Here is a 23,706-nt window from a genome sequence, read left to right on the forward strand (position 1 = left end):
AGAGAGAGGGAGGGAGGGAGACACAGAATCTGAAGCAGGCTCCAGGCTCTGGGCTGTTGTCAGCACAGAGCCCAAGGCGGGGCTCGAACTCACAAGCTGTGAGATCGTTACCTGAGCTGAAGTTGGCCGCTTAACCAACTGAGTCACCCAGGCGCCCCTCTTTTCCTTAGTTTCTGAAATCTGATTTGAACTTAAAGATTGGAAATCCTCATTTGGACTGGGAGTTTCAGCATCCTTCCCTGGTGTGCATGATTTTGTTTGTTTATTTGGAGAAAGCATGTGAGTGAGAGGGAGCAGAGGAGGGGAAGAGAGAGGAAGAGAGAATCCCAAGCAGGCTCCACGCTGACAGTGGGGCATGAACCTACGAACTATGAGATCATGACCTGAGCCAAAATCAAGAGTGGACACTTAACCTACTGAGCCATCCAGGCACCCCTGTGCATTTTTGAATACCAAAAACCAATGTAGTATAAACTGGACCTGGAGTTGATCTTTGGATGGAGAAGTATACCCTTCTACTGATACCTTATTACCATTGGAAGATGTCTTTTTTTGTCCTGAGTCATTTTCAGCCAGAGGGCAGTATCTTCCCAAATGTCCATCCTAGACCTCTATGGCCTAGAATAATTGGGCAGATTCACAGAATGTCCAGTTATGTTCAGAAACTTGAGGGCTGAGATTTTTCAATACGTTTGATAATGTACTGTGCTAATTATAACTCTTGGGCATTCTGTAAAAGGAAGTATTTGGTGGGAGAAATTTGAACTTGCACTTTCTCATTGAAGTGTGTGTGTGTGTGTGTGTGTGTGTGTGTGTGTGTGTGTGTGTGTGTTCAAAGACTTTATTGCTATATTAAGATTGCAGGCAGTGAGGACAGATTTCCAAATGCTGGTATTGACAGGAGGCAGAGATAGTTTAAAAGGAATTTTGTTGGGTCCCTGGGTGGCTTAGTTGGCAAGCCTCTGACTCTTGATTTTGGCTCAGCTCATGATCTCATGATCTCATGGTTCCTGAGATCCAGCCCAGCATCAGTCTCTTTGCTGACACCGTGGAACCTGCTTGGGATTCTCTCATTCCCTCTTCCTCTGCCCTTCCCCAACTCATGTGCTTCCTCACTGTCTCTCCCCTTCTCCCTCTCAAAATAAATAAATAAACATTAAAAAAGAATTTTGTTAGTTTAAAAGAATAAAACAATTCCACATGTTGTATTCTTTAGTCTTACTCAACATCTATCTACTCTGCAGCCATGACTTTTTTTTTTGGTATATTACAGGTATGCCCAATCACATACACATGGGAGCAGGACCTCCACCTCAGTTTAACCGGATGGAAGAAATGGTACAGAAAGGAAAAGGGAGTAGTTGGGGGAGCGGGCTGCATGCAACAGTTGTTCACTGTTTAAACCAGGATAAGGCCTTGGAGTCTGCTTTCCCATTGATTTACCCTTATTTCTTTTAATTTGGCTCTCCAGAAAGGGTAGAGGGTCTAGGTTCAGATCTTGATGTTTCTCATTGGCTTTACAATTCATTTTGCAAATATTTTTTTAAGCTTTTTTTATTAAGTAATCTCTACACCTCATGTGGGGCTCGAACTCATGACCCTGAAGTCAAGAGTTGCATGTTCTTCCAACTGAGCCAACCATAACCCCTTCATTTTGCCAGTATTGTTTAAATATGTGCCATATACCAAGGGTGTGTTTTGCAGCACCTACAGGAGGGTGGGACTTGATAGGAGAGTCAGCCCTCTGGGAGTCTTTTTGCTCAGACCTTGTTATTTCAGGGTGTCCAGGGTGGGCGAGCCAAACGCTATTCATCTCAGCGGCAGAGACCTGTGCCGGAGCCCCCTGCCCCTCCTGTGCACATCAGTATCATGGAAGGACATTACTATGATCCATGTGAGTTATTTTGGGGGTTTTTTGTTTGTTTTTTTTTTAATTCTTGTTAGGCACCTTTCTTGGCAGGATGAAGTGAATTAAGAGACCAGCCTCTTGACTCCTAAAATTTCCCTTCTGACTTCTCACAGTGGTTATCAAACATTGTCTGGCTGCTGTTTTCTTCACATGGAAAACTGAGAACATCTTTTAAAGGGTTTGGGGGACAAGGAGACTTATCCATATGATACGAAGAGTGAGGGTTTATGAGAGTCCCAATGTGATATTTTACAGTGCAGTTCCAGGGACCAATCTATACCCATGGTGACAGCCCTGCCCCACTGCCTCCTCAGGGCATGATTGTGCAGCCAGAAATGCACCTTCCCCACCCAGGTAAGCTTTGCACCTCTGCTTGTATGCTTCCAGTACGTGAGGATATGTGTTGGGGGCTTCACAAGCTCCATCCTCCTGAGCTCTGTGCTGCTTGCTTACAAGGCTGGCCACTCTGGCTGCTTGAGCAACAAACTCCTCTTGGGTCCATCCTGAGGACTTCATCCTGAGTCTTTCTGTGCTGAGCAGGGCAGCCAAGCCATCCCATGGAAATGGTGTTATCTTCTATTTAATTTTTGTTTTCCTCTTCTTATCCAGGTTTACATCCCCACCAGACACCGGCACCTCTCCCCAATCCGGGCCTCTATCCCCCACCAGTGTCCATGTCTCCAGGACAGCCACCACCTCAGCAGTTGCTTGCTCCTACTTACTTTTCTGCTCCAGGCGTCATGAACTTTGGTAATCCTAGCTACCCTTATGCTCCAGGGGCACTGCCTCCCCCACCGCCTCCTCATCTATATCCTAACACGCAGGTGAGATGGCTAATGAGCAGATTTTTCTACACGTCCTTTAATTCAGACAAGGAGGTGATATGGGAAGAATGCTTAAGGAATTTGAGAAAACATTTCGATGCCACTGATTTGCATGTGACACCAGGACACCTCTTGGTGGTCAGGAGCTGGAAATGCAGCTTATGTAATGCCCATCGTCTGTTTATTGCCTTCTGTTTCTTGAATGGTATTTCATTGAAGTGTTTTGGTATGTCTTAGGTGGCTGTGTCTGTTATTCAATTGAGTAAAGAAGCTGTATTATCCTTACCAGCCCTACCCCTTCCTGTGCTGCTTAACTCCCAACAGGTTGACACCATCTGGTATGTGAGGTGTCACCACTGAGCTTAGCCTCTTCCATTTTTCAGCTGATGGTAAGAATTAGAGAAAGATGAGCAATACTTTGGAGGAGTAAGAACCAGAACATAATTAAAAGATAGTAAGATAGAAATGAATGATCACTTTAAGGGGCAGCTTAGAGATTTAAAAATTCCCCAGTACTTTTATTTTTGTGCCCGAATAATGCCTCCTGCCCAAATAATGTTTCCTGTTCATCATAGTTAGGGTGAGTTTGCCTAACTTTTTCTTCTGACTTATTGGGGTCCCAAGGCCCCATCACAGGTATATGGAGGAGTGACCTACTATAACCCTGCCCAGCAGCAGGTGCAGCCAAAGCCCTCCCCACCCCGGAGGACTCCCCAGCCAGTCACCATTAAGCCCCCACCTCCTGAGGTATGTAAGCTGCTTCCCACATCAGTGGGTTTTCCTTTCCCCTAGAAAATTTCTCTCCTTTTCTGAGTGTGTCTCCATGGCCTTTTTTTTTTTTTTTTTTTTTTTAACGACTGGTAACAAATTCTAACTTTATTATTTCAGGTTGTAAGCAGGGGTTCCAGTTAATATGAGTTCTTAAATATTTTAAATCGAACATCCTATAAAAGTAAGTGTACAATGTACTATGACTCTTACAACATTTTAAATCTTATTTATTTATTTATTTATTTATTATTATTATTTTTTTTTTAATGTTTATTTTTGAGAGACAGAGACAGAGCATGAGCCGGGGAGGGACAGAGAGGGAGACACAGAGTCTGAAGCAGGCTCCAGGCTCTGAGCTGTTAGCACAGACCCCAACACAGGGCCCAAACCCACAAACCGTGAGATCAGGACCTGAGCCTAAGTCTGCTGCCCAACCGACTGAGCCACCTAGGCGCCCCAACTCTTATAACATTCTTAAAACTAATGCTCATGCTTATTTACTTAACAATCACCTAATTAATGCTTTAAGTTATAATCATGAGATATCTTGTGGGGAGGCTTAAAGGAGTCTCAAAATTTGCCAGCCGCTTTGTTTTGCGAATGCATTGAGCAGGATTGAAGCAGAAACCATTGTTAACTTGGCAGAATTTCATTTGGGAATCTGCAAGGGAAAAATGCAGGGCATTCTTTTTTAAGGAAAGGGAAATCTAAATTTGAGGTGTTTGTAGCAGAGCCAGTTCTAAAAGTCATGGAGAAAGATCATAGGGGTTTTATTGTTGCTTTGTTAGGGACTTTATTTTTTTATCTTTACTATTATTTTTTTTAACGTTTATTTATTTGAGAAAGAGACGTGGAGAGAGAATCTCTGCTGTACTGCAGAGCCTGCTTGGAATTTTCTCTCTCTCACTCGTGTGTGCTCCTTCTCCTTCTTTCTCTCTCTTAAAAATAAATAAACATTAAAAAATAATAATAAAACACATGATTTAGAAACGTGGCTTTTTGAAAACAGCTTGTAAATGCCCAGAAGGTCCATTAACGATGTTTCTTCCCATTTCCCCACCCCTGTCAGAACAGCAGAGGTGAGAACCCAGGAGAGAAGAGAAATACAACTGGCTGTTTACTACCAGGAGGGCTTCAAAGATATAGGGTGGCTCCTACCAGCAAGCAGCTGAATGAGGAGGACCCCTGCCTTCCTCTGAGGACAGACTCTGTTGGAGAAGGGGCTAAACAAGTGGACTTCCTCCCATCTCCACTCTTTACTTGAGTTGGCTGTGCTCAGAGGAGCAGAGGTCCAGCCAGCTCAGGCTTCTGGGTCTACATCTAGAAGCCCATGTCTTTTACTCTTCTTCACTTTTTCCTGGGAAATTCAAGTGTCTTCTCCCAGGGAAGCTCCTTCCTGTATGTTTTGTTTCCTAAGACGTTCGTTTGTAAAGCCTGGCTTATTATTCTTAAATTAATATTCTTTTAGTTTCTTTTTCTCTTTGCCTTTAAATGAGACATTCATTCTTCTGATTTGCTAGCTCCTCTGGGTTCCCTTTTGTTCTTTCCCTGCATCCCAGATAATTGAAGTTTTACCAGCCAGTTTTCCCCCACCAAGTCTTTAAAGAGGTGGCCTTTCATTTTTGTCTGGCCGTTGTTATTGTACTTGGATTCTCTCACTTCCTCTAACCCTCGAAGCAGAGCCGTCCACAGAGTGTCTCATTGTGGAGAAAAGTTCAAAGTGTGTGGTAGGAGCCCTTCGTCTTGACTTCGATTTTCAGGAGTCTGAGCCTCCATCAGTCCCTGTACTGTGTAGGTGTCAGTCCTCTACTTGAGGGCAGAGTCTCTACAGTGGGGAGAGATGGCAGTCCAGATGCCCTTGTGAGAAAGGGAGAGTGGAGTAAGCCTTTGCCCCTTAAGGGTCTGTATTCACACAGTCCTCAGGGCTCAGTCTTGGAGGTAAGTGGAGTTAGAGGTCCCTGTGCTTCTCTTCTTTCCATCCTTCCTACCACACCCCCTTTCCAGTTGCTGTGGACCAATACATCTCTCTAGAGGCAGATACTGTCCAGCAAGTGGTCTGCCCTATACTTCGCAGTTGCTCTTCTCCATGTCTTTCCTGCTTTTAGTGTTTTAGATGTTACTACCTGATTTTCCCCAAGTTCTGCTCCTGTCCCTGCAAACAGAAGATCCCACATCTGGGCTTCAGGCCTAAGGAAGCCAGTCATTTTCGGGGCAAGGACTCCTCTTCCTTTTCTTCCCTATCCATGGCGCTGAACCACTCCCCTGCTGCCTCTGTGGAAGAGATCCCTATTACTGCAGCACTTGTGTCTGCCAGGGGTAATTTGGCCACTGTCCCTGTCCTACAGAACCTGAGGGAGATGGTGGTGGCTGTGTTTCCCCAAGTAATGTCACTGTCTCTATTCTCTCCAAGAGCTGACCTAACCACTCTTGAGTCACAGGTGTGGGGTGGGGGGGAGGCACTCAAGCTGTAACCCCCAAGGAGGAAATAACTGAGAGATTCTTCTAGGGGTAGCTGGTGGTTGTGCCTTTTGTAGGCTGTTCCCTTTGCCTTAAACCTGAAGATGTCTCCTCAAGCCTGTGGGCAGCATGCCCAGATTCCCAGACCTTAAGACACTGTGACAGTTGTCTCTGTTGGTCCACTGTGTTTCATTGCAAGAATTTCTCCATGTGTGGTGGTGGTGGTGTTGTTTGTTTGTTTGTTTGTTACTATTTTAAAGGGTGCACATTTGTGATCAGCATTGTGACTTGGAGATAATAAAATTTAGACTGTAAACTTGGCTCCTTTGCCAGTGTTTTGCATGAGTCTTGATTTGGGAGGGACAGTAGAGAACTTGCTGACTCCCCAGAGTTGCGGTCACAACTCAAGGCAACTCAAGACTTATGAAGTGGAAGCCCTGAGAGGTGGGGAACCCACAGTTGTATCTGTATTCCCCATTGGCTATCTTATCCTAACTACATTGCCACATGGATCCAGGATATTATTCAGTCCCTTTGATTGGAAGCATCAGGGACAGAAAAAACTAGTGAGATGCAACTTACCCACGTGAACATGTAGTTACCCTTTCACCTTTGTTAGTGTTTGGCAAGTGAGTTTCCCTTCCCAGGGTAATGTGCCCAAAGTCAATACAACTGTACCAGGGGGAGGCACAGGTAGCTAAGCTTTCTTCTTGTAAAGACACTCTGGCACTGAAGTATCAAGAACCACAGCCTAAGAGGGAGGCTTCTATTAACCTTAGTAAAGGTAAAGCGGAACTATTGAGACCATCAGCTGTGGCTAATGCTGCTGGTTATCTAGTTCACTGAGCCCCTGATGTGTGCAGGCCAGTTCCTAGCTTCGAAGTGACTGTTTTCTTCCAGATCCTGGGTGGGGTTGAAGTTTACTACAGAGGTGATGCCCAGTGGGGGGAGCAATTGAATTTAATGTGGAGCTAGTGGCATCTGTTCTTGGACCACAAATCCTTGTGCACCGGGGGCATGGACATCATGGTATACCTTAAAACAGTTGGGACTCCCCCTGTATCCCTTGGTGCTACTGCTTGAGGCAGAGGACCATGATTCTTTTTCCCCCTACCCCTAATTCCTCTTAGTCGTGTCCATTTGCTTTCCTCCTCCCCACAGGGTGATGGGTAACTATGGCCCTGATCTCCTGGGGGTCATGCAAAGAATGCCAGGCATCCTTGGGGGTAGGACACTGGCGGGAGGGATGACTGTTAAGATGTTTCCTCCTCACCCCTGCCTCTTGCTTCCCCAGTCCTGCAGTTAGATCCCATTGCTCTCTGTTGCCCTGGTAACAAGCTCAGCAAGAAGAAACTCAAACTCAACAAAGCCCCCAGGTTCTCTGCCCTACCAGCCTGCCTTTCAGTGGGCAGAAAGCAAGTATGAGGGGCAGATCAGCCTTATGTAGCCTTGCCCTATTCCCTTCTAGAAGTCCATGGGCTGGGCTCTCAGAGTTCTTTGCTTCCATCTTCTCACAGTTGTTAATCCTATCACTCTCTTCCCCTCTATTTCTTCCATGCCAGCCCCCTCTCCCCTGCGCGGTCAACACACAGGCTTGCTACCTTATGGGTAAGGTCTTAGAATCCTGAAGTTGTCTCCTAGCATCGACAGCCCGCTTGGGCTGTCCCTCTAGGGCAGTGATTCTCAACCATGGCTGTTTGAATCACATGGGGATCTTCTACGTGGCATCCTTGTACAGGGACCATGCTAATCTCTTTATCATCCCAGGTTTGCTATATGTGCTGCCAAAGTGAGCACCACTTGGGGATCTTTTAAAAAATACCATAAACCTCAGCCTCACCTCAAAGATGTAATTGATTTGGACTGTGGCCTGGGCATCAGTATTGTTGAGTTCCCCTGGATTCCAATGTGCACTTGGGGTGAGAACCACTCTTCTAGGAGGGCCATGACTCACTCCATGCTGGCTTTCCTTCCTCATTCAAGTCCTTGAACTCAGTCTCTGCCTGATATCCTTGAGTAGTTGCAGGGGTGCTGGGGTCCTGCTCCCCAAGCTTTCAGTTTCCAGAAGTGTCTCTGCCTCCTTTATTTCCAGCCCCCACACCCTCCACACTCCCCAAATCTTTCCCCTTCCTAACTGACAATCCCAAATCCTGCCCAGAGAGGAGGTTACCAAGGCAACCAGCTTAATCTGGTAACTGTGGCATGTGCTCGGAGTGGAGCCCTCTCCTCTTCTTATTTGGTTCACAAAATGCCTGGGGAGCTCTTAGCCACTCCAGCCAGTTTCTCCTCTTAACCCCAGGGATAGTGGGGTATCCAATAAAGGGAGCCCAGCAAGCTGATACTCGGATCTCTATTCCAGCTTTTTAGCCAAAACTGCTCTTTCCCTTTTACTGTTCCCTTTTGAAATCCACAAACAGATGGGTGTGCAAAGCTTTAATTCTGTAAACACATGCTCTAGCACACATAGGACCAGATATGCACACACGATGACACGTGTGGAGTACACACCCTGCAGTTCAACCACCACTCCCAGCCTTTAGCATTCCTGTCCCTGCCTGGTCCCTGCACGGTAAACAGGGGTGGGGCATTGTCCAAGGAGCTTCAATCTCTCTGGAACCTGGTGCCACTCCCCCACCTTGTTACTTTAACCTTGATGTGTTTACACTGAGTGTTTCTCTATACCCACCTCTTTCTGGGGCAGTGTATCTTTAGGGACAGAATGCTCCAGGCACAGGCATCAGGAATAAAGATCATTTAGAGTGCAAATTGGCACCACTTGCCCTACTCCATGGCTATGTCCACCCTGGAGGGGCTCTACACTAAGTGATATTGGCTGGCAGTTCTGGAGCTTGTCACTCATCTCCACAGTCCTAATTTCTCCTGCTGCTGGCTGGGTTCAGGTGCCCTTGTGCTCCTTGTCTCCTCCCCTCTGCCTCCTGTCTCTTTTCCTCACCCCAACTAGACCTGCCACAACCTGCTGCTGCTCCTTGCCTGGCTCCTACCTGCCTGCCAGCACCTGCCTCTCACAAGGCAGGCCTTCACCACCTATTGTGCCCTACCAGAAAGGGCAGATGGGCACCGCCCCCAGTGCCAATGCCAATCCACTTCAGGCCTTCCCAGCCCTTCTTATAGAAGGAAGATACAAATCACAAATATAGCAACAGAGCATAGTGTCGGGGTTGAGGGTGATGGACACCCAACCAGCAATCTTTGTAGGTCTCACCTGAGTACAAGTCCCAAGTCTGCAGGCCACAGGCCTGCCCTACTTCTTTGAAATGAAACTAAGAGCCCCTGTAAGCCCCCAAGCCAGGAATCTCTCTCCATTGCTAAATCACTCCATCACCTTTGCCCTTAATTTCTGCATCTGCTCTGAAGCCAATCCCATTCAGCCCTTCACTATTTCCCTCTCGGCCAGCCCCAGCGCCCAAGTTCAAGCCTCGCGCGGGCCAGGGGGCGGGCCAGAAGGGGCAGGGGCGGGGACTGGGCGGAGACTGGAAGAGGGGGCGCGGTCTCAGTTCTGCCACCTTCCCCCCTGGCCAGGAGCGCAGCCGCCGCCGCCGCCGCCGCCGCGTCCTCTCTCAGCTTTGCGCTCCGCCCGCTGTCTCTGCCGCCGCAGCCCGGCCCAGGAGCGCAGAGCCCCGGGCACTGGCCCCGCAGCCTATCCACCCTCTGGGCCGCGTGCCAGCTGCAACCGGCATGGGGGGCCACTAACAGCGGACACTCCTTCCCTCTGGCACCTCCCCGGGCCACTGGCCACTGGACCCCGGCCAGCGAGCCTCGGGCTCCTCTGGCCCCCAGTCCAGCGCCTGGCACGGCCCTCCGCTCTGCCCCTCCGGCTCTGAGCATCGTGTCCCCGCCCCCCCCCCGCCCGCGCCTGGGACACCTGGGTCCTCCGGCGGCCCCAAGGAGAGGGGCGGGGGGGGGGGGCATGAAGCCACTGGAGAAATTTTTGAAGAAGCAGACGTCGCAGCTGGCGGGGCGAACGGTGGCGGGAGGTCCCGGCGGGGGTCCGGGGACCTGCGGTGGGCCTGGCGGGGGCGGGGGACCTGGTGGGGGCAGCGGTCCAGCCGGGGGACTGCGGCCGCTGCAGCGGCGTCAGAGCGTGTCTCGCCTGCTGCTCCCCGCTTTCCTCCGGGAGCCCCCCGCCGAGCCGGGGCTGGAGCCGCCCCCTGAAGAGGAAGGGGGAGAGCCGGCGGGGGTCGCAGAGGAGCTCGGCAGCGGGGGGCCCTGTTGGCTGCAGCTTGAGGAGGTGCCAGGGCCCGGGCCGCTCGGGGGAGGGGGACCCCTGCGCTCGCCTTCCTCGTACTCCTCTGACGAGCTGTCCCCCGGCGAGCCCCTGACTTCCCCGCCCTGGGCCCCCCTGGGCGCCCCCGAGCGGCCGGAGCATCTTCTGAACCGGGTTCTGGAGCGGCTCGCTGGAGGGGCCACCAGGGACAGCGCCGCCTCAGGTAAGGCTCCTCCATCCCGGAGTTGGGGGTTGTTACCCGGTTCTTCTTCCTTGCCCTTGGAGAGTGGGGGTGGCGCCATGGCGGGAGCCTCGGTGTGGGGCCGAGCGGTCAGCTGAAGTGGGGCAGCGGCCTAGGGGAGGAACAGACCCTTCTGCAGAAGGGAAGTGGCTGTGCCACCTTCCTCCCTGTAGCAGCCTCACCCACTGGCTGGAGAAGAAGGCGAACTCTTTCTCTGAACCTCAAGCCACCCTTCCTTTCCCCTGGACATTCTACCCACAGACTCTCATGGGTCCCGGAGGTTGACTACCTCCTACTGTGGCCCCAAATTAAGGCCTGACACCCTAAGATGGAAGCTGCCCAGAGCACACCGTGCTTCACACCCCTCACTCCAAGAGGTGCTGCCTGAGACCTGAGAGATGTTCCCGGAGTCCCTGCTTCTGTCTAGAAACCCCAGAGCACAGGGCTGGCCCACTCAGTGGGGCAATGCCAGACAGGCGCAAGGCCCAAGCTGCCTTTCGGCCCGGCAAAGGGATGCATTGTCCTTAGCAGCTTGAGGGGGAAGGAGGCATTCTAGTTGGGGGCTGACTCAGAAGGTGTTTGCTGGGGGAGAGGTGGCTGGGCAGACAGACAGCAGGACCCTGCAGCATGGAGGGGATTCTGAGCTCCACCAACTCCTGCCCTTCCCAAGGTAGGCCTCAGCATACGGCCTCTTTAAAAAATAATAGCCACACCCTGAGAAGCTTATTCCCTAAACGATGATACTATTTCACCACTCCCCACCAGCACCCCTACTAAGGGAACTTTGAGGAAACCGAGACCCCAAATTGCCGGTTGGTGGTGGAGGTAAAAGGCTGGTGGGTCTTTAGGTCTGCCTCTCAGTATTTCACTAAGCCCAGCAAGGTCTGAGGGTGGGGAGCCCTGGTTGAGGGCCTCAAGGTGGGGGTTTCACACTTTGCTCTCAGATCTCTGTAGGGAGCCTGGACCTAGGCATGTGGAATGGGACTCCATCCCCCACCCCCTAGATTTTTTTCAAGACCTGGGCCCTCTCCTTGGCTCAGCTGCCGTTGCCCTGGGGAGCTGACACCTTTTGGATTTAATTAGAAAAATATCAGACACACACAGCTCTCCTAACCATAACTTCCCGCCTACACCACACACCCTGTGTCTCTATGACACATTCCCTGGGGAGGCTGTGCATTGGACCAGAGCCTGGCTTGGAAGAGACAGACGCCAAACTGTAGCCCCCATAGCAGCATCTCCCCCACTCTGCCCCATGTTCCTCTTCCTTTGCTCTGGCTGAGCTCTCCTGTGAGATAGATAGGAACGATGCTGGGCATCCCTATTCCTTGTCACCATCCCTGGGGCCGGAGGTCGGGGCTGGGGCTCTCAGCCTCACTTTAAGAGCATAGCAAGGTAGCTGGGCAAAGAGGAAAAGGGAGAAACGGTCTTTCCCCTTCCACAGGGGCCTCGTGCCACACACTGTGCCTGGTCTCCCCTGGGAAAGGACTCTTGAGTTGCTTGTCATCCTATTATCTGGGCTGGCAAGCTAGATCCCCAGAGTAACTGGTTTGGGGAACCAGTTAGTAAATGAGAATTAGTTTAACCTACCACTCTGATATTCTCCAATATAACCAATGTTCTCAAGCCATCTTGGCTTTTTCCCAGGGTGTGTGGGAGGTGAGGGGGACTTACAGAAGTTATTCCCAAATCAGCCAAAGGCTCACAAACATCTAAGCAGCCCCACCGTGCTCTACCCCGACACTCTGGTTGCCTCGGGCAGATCGAGAAAAGAACAAAGACTCAGGAGTCTGGGTTCCTATTCCAGCTCCAGGCAAGTCCCTCCCAACTCTGGGCCTCAGTTTCTCATTTGTGAAATGCAGTAGTTAAAATAGAGGATCTTGTGTTGGTTCTCCTCTTCTACCTTCATGGCTTGAATCAGAGGCCAGGGCATGGTGAGCCAAGGGACTCAGAAGACTTGGTTTTGTCTGGGGGCAGTGTCTGGGGACCTGGCCCTAACCTGTCCTGGTGAGGACACCTGGCTCCCTCCCTGCGCCCTGCTTGTCTGTGTGTGCCAGGCTGCCCTGCCCCACCCCAGGGCTGGCTGCAAGTCAGGGCGACCTTGTACCTGGCTGACTGGCTGAGCCAGGCCCAGATGGGGGTGTGGAGGGGAAAAGGGTGGTGAGAGCCACTCCCCTCCACCCTTCCATCATTAACCCTTCCGTCTCTGGGCATCTGGGGGACACACGGTTTCTTCTTAAAGGCTTTTGGGATCAAGGAGAGGGCAATCACTCCCTCTCCCTTTTAATGGGGCTGGTTCTCACCTGCCTAGTTGGAACTCAAAGTTGTTAGGTAGAGAGTAGGGAGGGCAGGAGGGATGAACACACAGACACACAGACACACACACACACACACACACACCACTGACTCTAACCTCTGTTTGGAAGTTCTTTTTGTCTAGAGACACTACTGTGGTCTACCTCTTTTTTTCGGGCAGATCTCAAGTTTGCTATATTATCTGACCAGCTTCCCACATCCATTGAAGAGAAGTGGGCGTGACCAAAAGGCGCCCCCTCCTTCCCTCCAGCTGCCTTGGCAGCTGCCAACCCCACCCCCGCAGCGGCTGCCCAGAACCTTCACACGTGTGCGTGCGCGCTTGTGCAGAGCATGACGGGGCAGGTGGCCAGGGCTCCAGCCTGGCTAAGGAGAACTCACTCTAGGAGGCGGCGGTGGGGGGAGGGTAGTGAGTGTCCAGTCGGGCCCTACAAGTGCCCGCCTGACATCAGTGGTGCCAATTGATCTCTACAGATATCCTGCTGGATGACATCGTCCTCACCCATTCTCTCTTCCTCCCCACGGAGAAATTTCTGCAGGAGCTACACCAGTAATATCCTTTTATGGAGCCTGCAAAAGGGGAGGTCGGGAGGAAGCCACTCCCCCTACCCAATGTGTGATGTCAGGGCCTCCACTCTTCCCTAGAAAATACACCTTGGTTTCAATTCCAGGGGTTTTACTCAGCAGCTGCGTGACCTTGGGCAGACCACTCAACCTCCTAAAGCCTCAGTTTCCTCTTCTGTAAAAGGGGGTAAATAGCACCTGCCCTGCCTACCTATGGGGCTGCTGTGGAGATCAATCTGATAGTAGATGTGGGAGTGCTTTGGAGACTGCAGAGCCCTCTGCAAGTGTAAGGTGTTATTATTCTATTAAGAGTGCCTCTCTCCCCCACTGGATTGCTGCTCTAAACATCTGGTTGCCCAGTGAGTTATTATAGGGTCCGATGTAAACATCAGGTCACAGCTATGCTTTAGTAAGGTCTGCTAGAGACAAGCCACTGGCTGAGCTATTCATAGGGTCTCATGTAAGCATAGGGCCTCTTGCTGAGTTATTTTAGGATCTAATTGTAAATGTCAGGCCACTGTGTAGAATACCATAGGCTCTCTTAGAAACACCGGGCCTTACACTGAGGTATGGTCAGGTTTGTGGTAAGGATCATTGGCCTTTACCAGCTCCAGGTTATGGGCCAGTCAGAGGTTGGGTGGGTCCTGGTAGGGTATCCTCAAGTGAAATTCAAACAGGCAGGATGTGGTCAGATGGATATGGTCAAGTGGATGCCATCCACACCTACTGTGAGAAAAATACCTGGGCTGAGGCATGAGGGGGTCTTGGCTCCAGGGACACCTGGATCTCCTTTCTTCTTGGCCCCAAGCCTAGAGAGCATTTGGGAGGGCTTAAGCAACCACTGCCTCTCATCTCCCTTCCCAGTTTCTTCAGGTCTCCCTGCTTGGGGCTTTTTCTTAACTAAGGGGTCAGCTTTGTTTGGGCAGGAGGCATGGAGGGCCCCGAGGGGCTGGGTCGGAAGCAAGCCTGTCTAGCCATGCTCCTTCATTTCCTGGACACCTACCAGGGGCTGCTGCAGGAGGAAGAGGGGGCCGGCCGCATCATCAAGGTGGGCCTGGGAAGAGAAGGCGGGTGAGCAGGCTATTAGCTCTGGAAGGGGACCCCTTTGAAGGAGCCATACTCCTCAAGCTGGGTACCTGGAAGAAGATGCCTGTGGGCCTTAAGTTTATACGGTCCCTCTGTGCTCCAAGGCATGGAGACCCTGCGCCAGCCCTTGCCGATAGTGATGCTTGGGATGACACCCCTGCCTTCACCTTCTCTCTCCTCTGCTCCCCAGGATCTGTACCTGCTGATTATGAAGGATGAGTCCCTTTACCAGGACCTTCGAGAGGACACACTGAGGCTGCACCAGCTTGTGGAAACAGTGGAGCTAAAGTGAGGGGAATGGGTTGGGGGGAGGGGACAGGACAGAAGTCCCCTTGTTCCTCTATCACAGGGACTGCCTCTGGCCTTTTGACTCCAATGCGGTTTTAGTTTTCAGCCCCTTTCTCTTGCTGGAGGGTAGCACAAAGCACGGCCTCCAGTGGCATCCTTGTCTGTTGTCCCATCCGTTTCTTTGTTGATCCAGTGGTGTACTGGTACCTATTTAACAACCAGCACATCAGGGTCAAAAAAGCCCTGATTTGTAGCTTTTGCTGATTCCCATGGTGTAAATTCTTTCACTGGCTGCTTTAAAGCAACCAACGTGATGTCACCGAATGTGAAGTTGGGCAGAGAAGGGAGGAGCAGTAGCAGGGCTTAGGTAGGATTTTCACCACACAAATACAAGAGAGGTAAATAACCTCAGAAGCACAGACAATAGCAAAATGTAGTAAAACAGGCCACTACCTTTTGTGGTAATAATTTGGCTAAAAGTTTATGAAACTTTTTTTTCATGGCTTTTTAAAAGGCAGTAGGCAGAATCGCCCCCAAATTTCACAATCTGCTGTCATGAGCCAACGTGAGCCCGCTTCAGGACTCCACTGCATCCATCCATCCATCTGTCCGTCTGTCCACCCATCCCTTGGACCACTTCAGTTTCTTTCCATTCCATCCCTACCGCCACAACCCCCATTTAGGCCTCATTATCTCTCACCTGGAGTATCGATCGCCACAGCCTCCTGTCCAGGGCTTCAGCTCCTTTCTTCTTCTTCTTCTTCTTCTTCTTCTTCTTCTTCTTCTTCTTCTTGTAAATTTTATTACTTTTTAAAAATATTTATTTATTTTGAGAGAGAGACAGAGACAGAGTGAGAGCGGGGGAGGAACAGAGAGAGGGGCGGTTGGCGGGGCGGTGGGGGGGGGGGCGGGGTGGAGGGCCGGACAGAGGATCCAAAGCGGGCTCTGTGCTGACAGCAGAAAGCCCAATGCAGGGCTCGAACTCATGAACCTTGAGATCATGACCTGAAGTCAGACGCTTAACCCACTGAGCCACCCAGGTACCCTGTGTCCTCTCCCTTCTTATGCTGAAACCAGAGAGATCTTTCCAGTTTGATGACATCCTGCTCCTATTCCAAACACATCCTCGGCTCCCAATTGCCTAGAAGACAAAATTGCAACATACTTGCACAGTGTTCAATGAACGCCCTTGCCTTTCTGCCTTCTGCCACTGCTTCCCACCTCATTTCCCAGCCCCCATGACACTCCCTATACACCCCTGAACTCCTGGGCTCTCCCATTTTCCTACCATCATTTGCGTGGTCCACTCCAGAAGGACTCCCCCATACCCACTTCTCTTTCTGTTGTCCTTCAAGGCCCAAGTCAGATGCCATCTTTTTTTGTTTTTAATGTTTATTCATTTTTTTTGAGAGAAAGCCTATGCGCCAGCACGAATGGGGGAGGGGCAGAGAGAGAGGGGGACAGCGGATCTGAGGTGGGCTCTGAGCTGACAGCAGTGAGCCCGATGTAAGGCTCAAACTCACGAACCATGAGATCATGACCTGAGCCGAAGTCAGATGCTTAACCGACTGAGCCACCCAGGTGTCCCTCAAATGCCATCTTCTTGTGTTTTTTTAATTTTTAAAAATGTTTTTATTATTTTAATTTTTGAGAGAGAGACAGAGCACGAGCAGGGGAGGGGCAGAGAAAACAGGGGACAGAGGATCCCAAGCAGGCTTGAACCCATGAACCATAAGATCATGACCTGAGCCGAAGTCGGACGCTTAACTAACTGAGCCACCCAGGCAACCCAAATGCCATCTTGTTGCTGAAAGTTCTCCCTGCCTCATACCAACAGAACTCTCCTTGTACCTTTGTTATATCACCTAACACCTCCTGCCTCGTGTTAGAAGTAGCTGTATACACACCTGTCTCCCCCCAGGCTGTGAGGTTCTTGTCAGCAAAATTCAGCAAACAGTGGATGACCTACACCTATCATGTGCCAAGTAGTGTGCTAGGCCTGTGGGGTAAAAAAAAAATTTCAGGAAGAACTAAGCCCAGCCCTCAAACGCTCTCAGCCTTGTAGAAGAGATAAGATTCGAACGTAAACAAATATTAGCCCAGTGTCCTACGGCAGTTAAAGCCAAAAAGTGACCTTTCTTGGTGGGTGGGGTAGATCAGAGAAGAATTCACGAAAGAGGTGGCATTTGATCTGGGTCACCTGGACTGTTGTCCCATGCTGTTCATTGTCTCTCTTCTGACCTCCTTCATCACTTTCTGAACCTGGTACTGGTGCATCCTTGACTCAGTTCTGATGTCCCTGCTTGATGTTGCCTGCCTGGCGCTCCATATGCCTGGCAGGACTTCCTGACGCCCAGCTGTGTCCATGTCAGGATCCCAGAGGAAAGCCAGCCGCCCAGCAAGCAGGTGAAGCCACTGTTCCGCCACTTCCGCCGGATAGACTCTTGTCTGCAGACCCGAGTGGCCTTCCGGGGCTCTGATGAGAGTGAGTGGGGGCACTAAGAGGGGCAGAGCTTCCAGGGTGGCTCAGAGGGCCCTCTGGGGTCTCTGGATTTGGGGCATTCTCCTTATGTTGTAGAACCTGTCCTGTTTCCAGCATCTTTTTCAGAAGCTAACCAATTTAGGGTTAGGGGTGAGATGGGATGGGGAACAGAGGTGCCCTGGAGGGGACGATGCCAATACTGCCATTCTGCCTTCTAATGAAAACCCACCTTCCTGGCTCTGCCCAGTCTTCTGCCGGGTCTACATGCCTGACCACTCTTACGTGACCATACGCAGCCGCCTCTCAGCGTCAGTGCAGGACATTCTGGGTTCTGTGACAGAGAAATTGCAGTACTCAGAGGAGCCTGCAGGGCGCGAGGACTCGCTCATCCTGGTAGCTGTGGCTTCCTCCGGAGGTGAGGCTCAGGAACAGCAGGGCTGGGGGGGTGGGTGGGTGGGGGGGGCAGGCAGGAGAGGAGAAACTCACCTGCCCAGGGCTCTGGGGCATGGCTAAAGACAAATTCTAGGCCCTGGCTACTTGAAGCGTGGTCCTGGGGCCAGCCACATGAGCATCACCTGGGAGCTTATTAAAACTGCAGCACCTCAGACCCCACCAGACCTGCTGACTCAGAATGAGCATTTTAACAAGATTCCCAGGTGATTCCTATGCACATTAAAGTTTGGAAAGCACTGGCCCAAGACACTTGGATTGTGATCTAGGTGCTTGCCTCTTACTCATCTTGGGATCTGGTTCTTTAACCTCCTGGAGGCTACGTTTTTGAGGCTAAAACACAGGGTGGGCCTCCAATCCCTGTGGGAAGGCAGAGAGCCTGCAATGTAGCCAGAATCCTATTTTCCTCTGAGGCAAGGGAAAAAATATTCCAGTATCATGGGGATGATAGAATGACAGAAGAGCTGTGGAAGAATGTTGGGGGGTAAAAGAAGGTGATGAATGCTGAGGAAATCATTATTTGAAAATTTCAGATGAATGTGGCACAAACTGGTGATAACAGCAGTCCCATTCGTCTAGAATGTGTCCATGCAGGGTTAGGAGTTTCTAGATGGGATGGCGACAGTGGCTGGGGTGTGTGAGGGTGCAGATAGCCAGGGCTGAGGCAGAACAGCTCGTTCTCCTGCAGAGAAGGTCCTTCTCCAGCCGACTGAAGACTGTGTCTTCACCACGCTGGGCATCAACAGTCACCTGTTTGCCTGCACCCGCGACAGCTATGAGGCGCTGGTAAGAACTCCGTCACAAGGGCGTTGGCTGGGAGTGAGGGCCCAGAGGGACTATGGGGCAGAAACTCACAAGCCCAGAGTGGAGTCCAGCCCCTGCCTGTCACCAGATGCCCCTCCCCGAGGAGATCCAGGTCTCCCCTGGAGACACAGAGATCCACCGAGTGGAGCCTGAGGACGTCGCCAACCACCTTACTGCCTTCCACTGGGAGCTGTTTCGATGTGTGCACGAGGTGGGGACTGAAGGTGGTGCTGGGCTGGGGGCCTGGAGGGAGAAATGTGCCAACGTGGGGTCCTGGAGGCGGGCCATGTGTGCAGCTGAACTTTGCATTAGAAGGTGGCTGGCGGGGTGCCCTCGGGCAATTCACCCCCAGACCCTCTAAGCCTTATGTCTCCAATCTGAAAAAAGCAGCAAAGTGAGAGTCCTTAGTAAAGTGGGTCTAACCAGATAAGGTATCTTTAAAATATTCTCTACTAAAGAGAGAAATTAAGGCAGTGACAATACTGTCTATCAGATGGTTCGAGGACCTGGCACCAAATAAGCGCCCAGTAGATGGGAGAGTATTATTAATGGTGCTTCCCCTCTTCCCCCATTTCTGTTGCATCCCGTCTTGTCCCGGCTTCTTCTAATTTCCACCCCTCCTACCCCTGCCCTCCTGCCTTTGCCTCCTCGGGTCCAATCCACCTCCCGCCCACGCACACCTCCCACGCCCCGGCGGCCCCTCCGCCACGCGGACGTGGGTGCAGCTGGAATTCGTGGACTACGTGTTCCACGGGGAGCGCGGCCGCCGGGAGACGGCCAACCTGGAGCTGCTGCTGCAGCGCTGCAGCGAGGTCACGCACTGGGTGGCCACCGAGGTGTTGCTGTGCGAGGCCCCGGGCAAGCGCGCGCAGCTGCTGAAGAAGTTCCTCAAGATCGCGGCCATGTGAGTGCGGCCAGCCGGCGGAGGGGGAGCGCGGAGACCACCCCCCTCCCCCCACCTCGCGCTGACCTCGCCTCCCACCCCCGCAGCTGCAAGCAGAACCAGGACCTGCTGTCCTTCTACGCCGTGGTCATGGGGCTGGACAACGCCGCTGTCAGCCGCCTGCGGCTCACCTGGGAGGTGATGCATGGCTGCCCTCTCCTCTCCTCCCGCCTGGGCTGGCCCGGCTCGGGGATCTTGGCCTGCCGGGCTCACCCCGGTGCTGCCTCCCGCGGTGCGGCTGGCCCTTAGGGAGCCTTTGTGCCAGGCGGAAGGAGGCGCCCTCTTCTGGCAGATCCAGGCCCGGGGCACGCCGCTAGGTTAATGCGCCCTGTCCTTGCGCAAATTAGTAAAAAGCCGGAATCCCCGCCGGAGAGGGGGGCAGGCAGCCCAGGCCAGGTCGCAGACTTGGATGCTGGATTCCAGCCAGCGCTCAGTGAGGCCCCTTGTGCGTGGCAATGCCAACGCAGAGGCTCGAATTCCCCAGAATAATTCATTCCTCCGGGCTGCTTCAAGCTCCCCAGACCTCACCAAGAGCTGATTCTATTTCCCTACCCACCAGACCAGCTTGCCAGCCCCTTGCAAGATAGCCGGGCCCTTTCCCCCTCTGACACCTGGGGATTAGCCAGAGGTCCCCTGAAACGCAAGGAGCTCCAATCTGACATTCCTTCTCCTTCCTTCAAACTCTCTGCAGAAGCTGCCCGGGAAATTCAAGAATTTGTTCCGCAAATTTGAGAACCTGACAGTGAGTGGGTTCAGCTCTTTTATCTGCCCCTGGGCTTGCACCCCAGAGACCCTCTGTTCCCACAAACCTTCCTCCTCAAGCTTGCCTTTAAGGTTTTTAGTGCCCAAGACCCTTCCCCTGGCATGCTGGGAGGGGGAAGGGTGGGTGAATTGCTGCCCTGTTTGCTTTGGAGGTGAGGGGAGGACAGTCAAGCTCCTCCCCATCTCACCCCCAGCTAGACACCCATACATACCTCTCTCTGATCAGAGATGGATCTAGGGCAGGGGGATGAGGGAGGAGTAGGGGGCATCTTTGAGGTACACTGGGACTATGTGTGCCCTAACCTCTCTTCTGCGGAATGCCAGGACCCCTGCAGGAACCACAAAAGCTACCGAGAAGTCATCTCCAAGATGAAACCTCCTGTGATTCCCTTTGTGCCTCTGATCCTCAAAGGTGAGAGTCAATCCCATGCTCTTCTGGCCACAGTCTCTGTGCCCCAGTTCCGGCTATCAACCACTGCCACTTAGCTCTGAATGCCCACTGGAGAGGAGCCCCACACTGAGGGGTTGTGGGGGAGGGGAAGGGCCCTTTGCACCTCCTCTCTTCTTCCTCACATTTGCTTCTCTTCCCTCCCCTAGACCTGACTTTCCTGCATGAGGGGAGTAAGACTCTTGTTGATGGTTTGGTGAACATTGAGAAGCTGGTGAGTGGCACGGCCTACCCTGGCCCGGGAGCAGGGGCTGGCATCTTCCCCCCCCCCCAATCCTGGCAGCCCCCTAAAGACAGCAGCCTTCCTTCTTGGTGCCCAGCTTGCCTGACAGACTCCTGACCGTCCCTGCTGCCATTGCTGTGGCAACACGCCCACAGGCCACAAAGCTGACAGGGAGCTGGGGGGGGGGGGGGGCAACTCTACCTCCCCTCACCAGCCCCATTACACCCCTTCTTTGGTTCTTCAGAGACCCTCCAGAATTAGACCCTGGAGGGAGTGGAGTCAAACCAGCAGAGTTGGAGAATAGACCAGGGGGAGCTTAAGAGGGGGGGGGGGAGCATCTTTCTGTACCCTTTTTAGGGCTCATTTCTTGTCATCTCCCAGCATTCAGTGGCCGAAAAGGTGAGGACAATCCGCAAATACCGGAGCCGGCCCCTTTGTGAGTACCCAGGCTTCTAAGAGCTTTACAGGTAGAGCTTTGACTGAGCGGGAGGATTCCGGGAGGAGACTGTCTTCAATTCTTTATTTCCTTAAACTTGTCAGCTCTCCATCCTCTCTTTGGCCTCTCTAGGGACCCTCCTGTCCCAATCCACACCCCTCTTCTCTGGCTGGTAGGCATGTAGAGCAAGAAGGGAGGCTGGGAGCCTGAAGGCCTCTCTCTTGTCACACCTCCAGGCCTGGATATGGAGGCATCCCCCCATCACCTCCAGACCAAGGCCTATGTGCGCCAGTTCCAGGTCATCGACAACCAGAACCTCCTCTTCGAGCTCTCCTACAAGCTGGAGGCTAATAGTCAGTGAGAACAGAGGTTCTGGTCAGTGCCCCACCAGGGTCCTTGGGCACCTGGCACTCAAGCACTTTGCACGCTATCCCAACCCACCTCTGACATCTTTCCCTTGGAGCAACTTCCTGCCCCTCAGGAAAGAGTCGGATGGACTTACCCCTGGGCTCATAAGCCTGTTCATCCTGCTGAAGTCCTCTCCCCCTTGCTCCTTCAAGCCAAAACCGCACTCTGCTGGGTCCTGCCCTCGAAGGGATGGGGGACAGAACACTCCTTCCTCTGCCCCCTCTCATCAAGGTCTGTGCCAGAGACGGAGCTTCCAACCTCCTCCTCCCACGCAGACAGGAAAGCTGCCCACATTGTCTGTGAGACAGAGCGGAACTGTGGAAGGGATTGGCAGCCTTCCTCTCCACCCGTGGCCGGCTTCTCCCTGGTCAGGGCTGGGACCCCTGGATGCACCCCTCCTGGAATATTATATTGCCCTTGTGTCTGTGTGTGTGTGTGTGCGCGCGCGCGCGTGTGTGCACCTGTCCCCCTTTAAGAAGCAGCAGCACATCTGTAACTGAGGGAGGGTGTTGTGTGTAGCAGGGGTCCTTCTGTTTGGTGCTACCCTGGTCTACTTGGCCCTGTGATGGTGCGGGGTGCTGTCCCCACCCCCACCACTCCCTGCTCAGCTCCTTGTGCTGCCCCATGTGCCCAAGCCTGTGGGTGAAGCTGCTCGTGGGGCAGGGGGCAGCAGCGAGGGGGAAGGGGTTACCTGTCAGCCCTTGGGAGTCCTCCACTCACGCCTCCCCAGGGTCTCTGGGTGGGCTCTGGTGAGAGGGTAAGAGATGCTCAGGGAAACACAGGCCTAAGCTGCCTACAGGACACTTCCTCTGCATTGTGGGGTAGGATGTGGTGGTATCAGGAGTTGGGGGTGTTTGCTGCCCACACTCCTTCTTTTGGGGTGTGTTACTGCTAAGAAGGGAGCTGTCATCCCCCTCCTTCTGGCTCTTCTGTGGGACACCAACAACATGGTCTCTATCCTCCTCCCTGTGTTGACTCCCCCTTGGTCCTCCCCATCAGAGCTGGGGTGGGGCAGACCCCTGTCCCTGGGCAGGTAGCCCACAGAAGTGAGGGGAGGGAATGGCTGAGACCGTAAAGGCCACACTGGACTGTGGTGATGCCTTTAATACCTCTCTGTCTCCCCTCCCTCTCCCACACGGGCCTCCAGGGCTGAGGGGCGCAGGGCTCCTGGCAGCTACCGGGTGAGGTTCCCTGGCACAGCCTCACCCTCCTTTCTGGCGCCACCTCTTTCTCTTCTGAAGAGGCAGCAGCAGCAACAGCAAAAACAGCTGCTGCTCCTGCTCTGAGGGTGTATATATTTTTTACCAAAAGCTCTGGAATTGTAAATTTATTTTTTAAAACTCAAAGAGGGAAAGAGCCTTGTATCATATGTAAACATTGTATCATAGGTTATGTTGTACAGTCCCTTTTATACAGTGGTCTGTCTCGTTCCTGCCACAAAAGATGTCTATGGACCCCTCATTCCCCATACATACACCGGCACTGTGTCCCACCACCTCCATCCCCCAAGGACGGTGACCATAGGCCCCCCTCCCGCTCCCTGCTTCCTCCCTGCAGCTTAACACGTGCTCTCCTCCCCCTGGGCCACCCTCCTCCTGACCCCACGCAGCAGCCTTCTCTCACAGATCCCACAACCCTCCTCAAGCACTGGGGCCCACTGGTCCAGTCTTCGCTGCTTCCCGCCCCCAGTCGTGATGCCTGCCCCGCTGCTCCCCAACTTTGCCAGAGTGAACCGTGTGTACCGTACAGGCTCGGTTGTCTGCAGAAGCCGCTGGCTGGAGAAAAAGCTGATAAAGTCTATGAATCAAGCTGCTTGCTGTTATCCATTCTGTTTCTCTGAGGGAGAGGGTGAGGGAGGGGAGAGGGGAGAGGGGACCGCCTCTCAGTGTGCTGGGCCCCTCAGCAGGGCTGTTCTCAGTCTGGAAAGTCTGGAAAGACTTTTAAAATGTGGATGAGGGAAAAGTGCCAGCCTCTTAAGACTTGCCACATAGTGTCTGGAACTTGGAAGAGTGGAAGTTTGAGTTCTTCCATGTTCCAGGTGCCCTAGACATGGGATCTTGTTAAATTCTAAC

At 52.5% G+C, this 23,706-nt stretch overlaps 2 protein-coding genes, 1 long non-coding RNA gene and 1 pseudogene across 3 annotated transcripts in view; 2 read left to right on the forward strand and 2 right to left on the reverse strand.

The window, feature by feature from the left end:
- The window catches only part of CASC3 (CASC3 exon junction complex subunit), a 22,081-nt gene extending 15,799 nt beyond the window's left edge, over positions 1-6,282 (forward strand). The window contains exons 8-14 of the mRNA XM_040497435.1: positions 1,274-1,338; positions 1,780-1,894; positions 2,165-2,263; positions 2,519-2,733; positions 3,358-3,480; positions 3,622-3,685; positions 4,574-6,282. Coding sequence (XP_040353369.1) covers positions 1,274-1,338; positions 1,780-1,894; positions 2,165-2,263; positions 2,519-2,733; positions 3,358-3,480; positions 3,622-3,645 — 641 coding nt within the window. The 3' untranslated portion in view covers positions 3,646-3,685; positions 4,574-6,282. The remainder of the gene's footprint in view (positions 1-1,273; positions 1,339-1,779; positions 1,895-2,164; positions 2,264-2,518; positions 2,734-3,357; positions 3,481-3,621; positions 3,686-4,573) is intronic.
- Positions 6,283-7,661: 1,379 nt separating this feature from the next.
- LOC121045212 (uncharacterized) lies at positions 7,662-7,758 on the reverse strand (annotated as a pseudogene).
- Positions 7,759-9,500: 1,742 nt separating this feature from the next.
- RAPGEFL1 (Rap guanine nucleotide exchange factor like 1) lies at positions 9,501-23,442 on the forward strand. Its single transcript, XM_040497436.1, has 15 exons — positions 9,501-10,409; positions 13,215-13,293; positions 14,217-14,352; positions 14,581-14,678; positions 17,051-17,163; positions 17,408-17,575; positions 18,299-18,396; positions 18,503-18,625; positions 19,140-19,318; positions 19,405-19,495; positions 20,049-20,099; positions 20,444-20,531; positions 20,717-20,781; positions 21,172-21,226; positions 21,463-23,442. The coding sequence occupies exons 1-15, from the start codon at positions 9,890-9,892 to the stop codon at positions 21,585-21,587; spliced, it is 1,989 nt and encodes a 662-aa protein (XP_040353370.1). The 5' UTR covers positions 9,501-9,889; the 3' UTR covers positions 21,588-23,442.
- Positions 18,109-20,109, reverse strand: LOC121044938 (uncharacterized). The gene is made up of 2 exons (XR_005797550.1): positions 19,489-20,109; positions 18,109-18,791 (listed from the first exon to the last, which is right to left on the reverse strand). It is a non-coding gene; the product is annotated as an uncharacterized LOC121044938 (long non-coding RNA).
- Positions 23,443-23,706: the final 264 nt, after the last annotated feature.

Source organism: Herpailurus yagouaroundi, unplaced genomic scaffold, assembly GCF_014898765.1.
Source record: "Herpailurus yagouaroundi ecotype Mexico unplaced genomic scaffold, PumYag 189, whole genome shotgun sequence".
Classification (NCBI taxonomy): Eukaryota; Metazoa; Chordata; class Mammalia; order Carnivora; family Felidae; genus Herpailurus; species Herpailurus yagouaroundi.

Coding starts and splice junctions, on each gene's coding strand:
- RAPGEFL1 (XM_040497436.1), top strand. CDS start 9,890: ATGAAGCCACTGGAGAAATTTTTGAAGAAGCAGACGTCGCAGCTGGCG. Junction 10,410..13,214: donor CAGGGACAGCGCCGCCTCAG/GTAAGGCTCCTC, acceptor TGATCTCTACAG/ATATCCTGCTGGATGACATC. Junction 20,100..20,443: donor GCAAATTTGAGAACCTGACA/GTGAGTGGGTTC, acceptor GCGGAATGCCAG/GACCCCTGCAGGAACCACAA.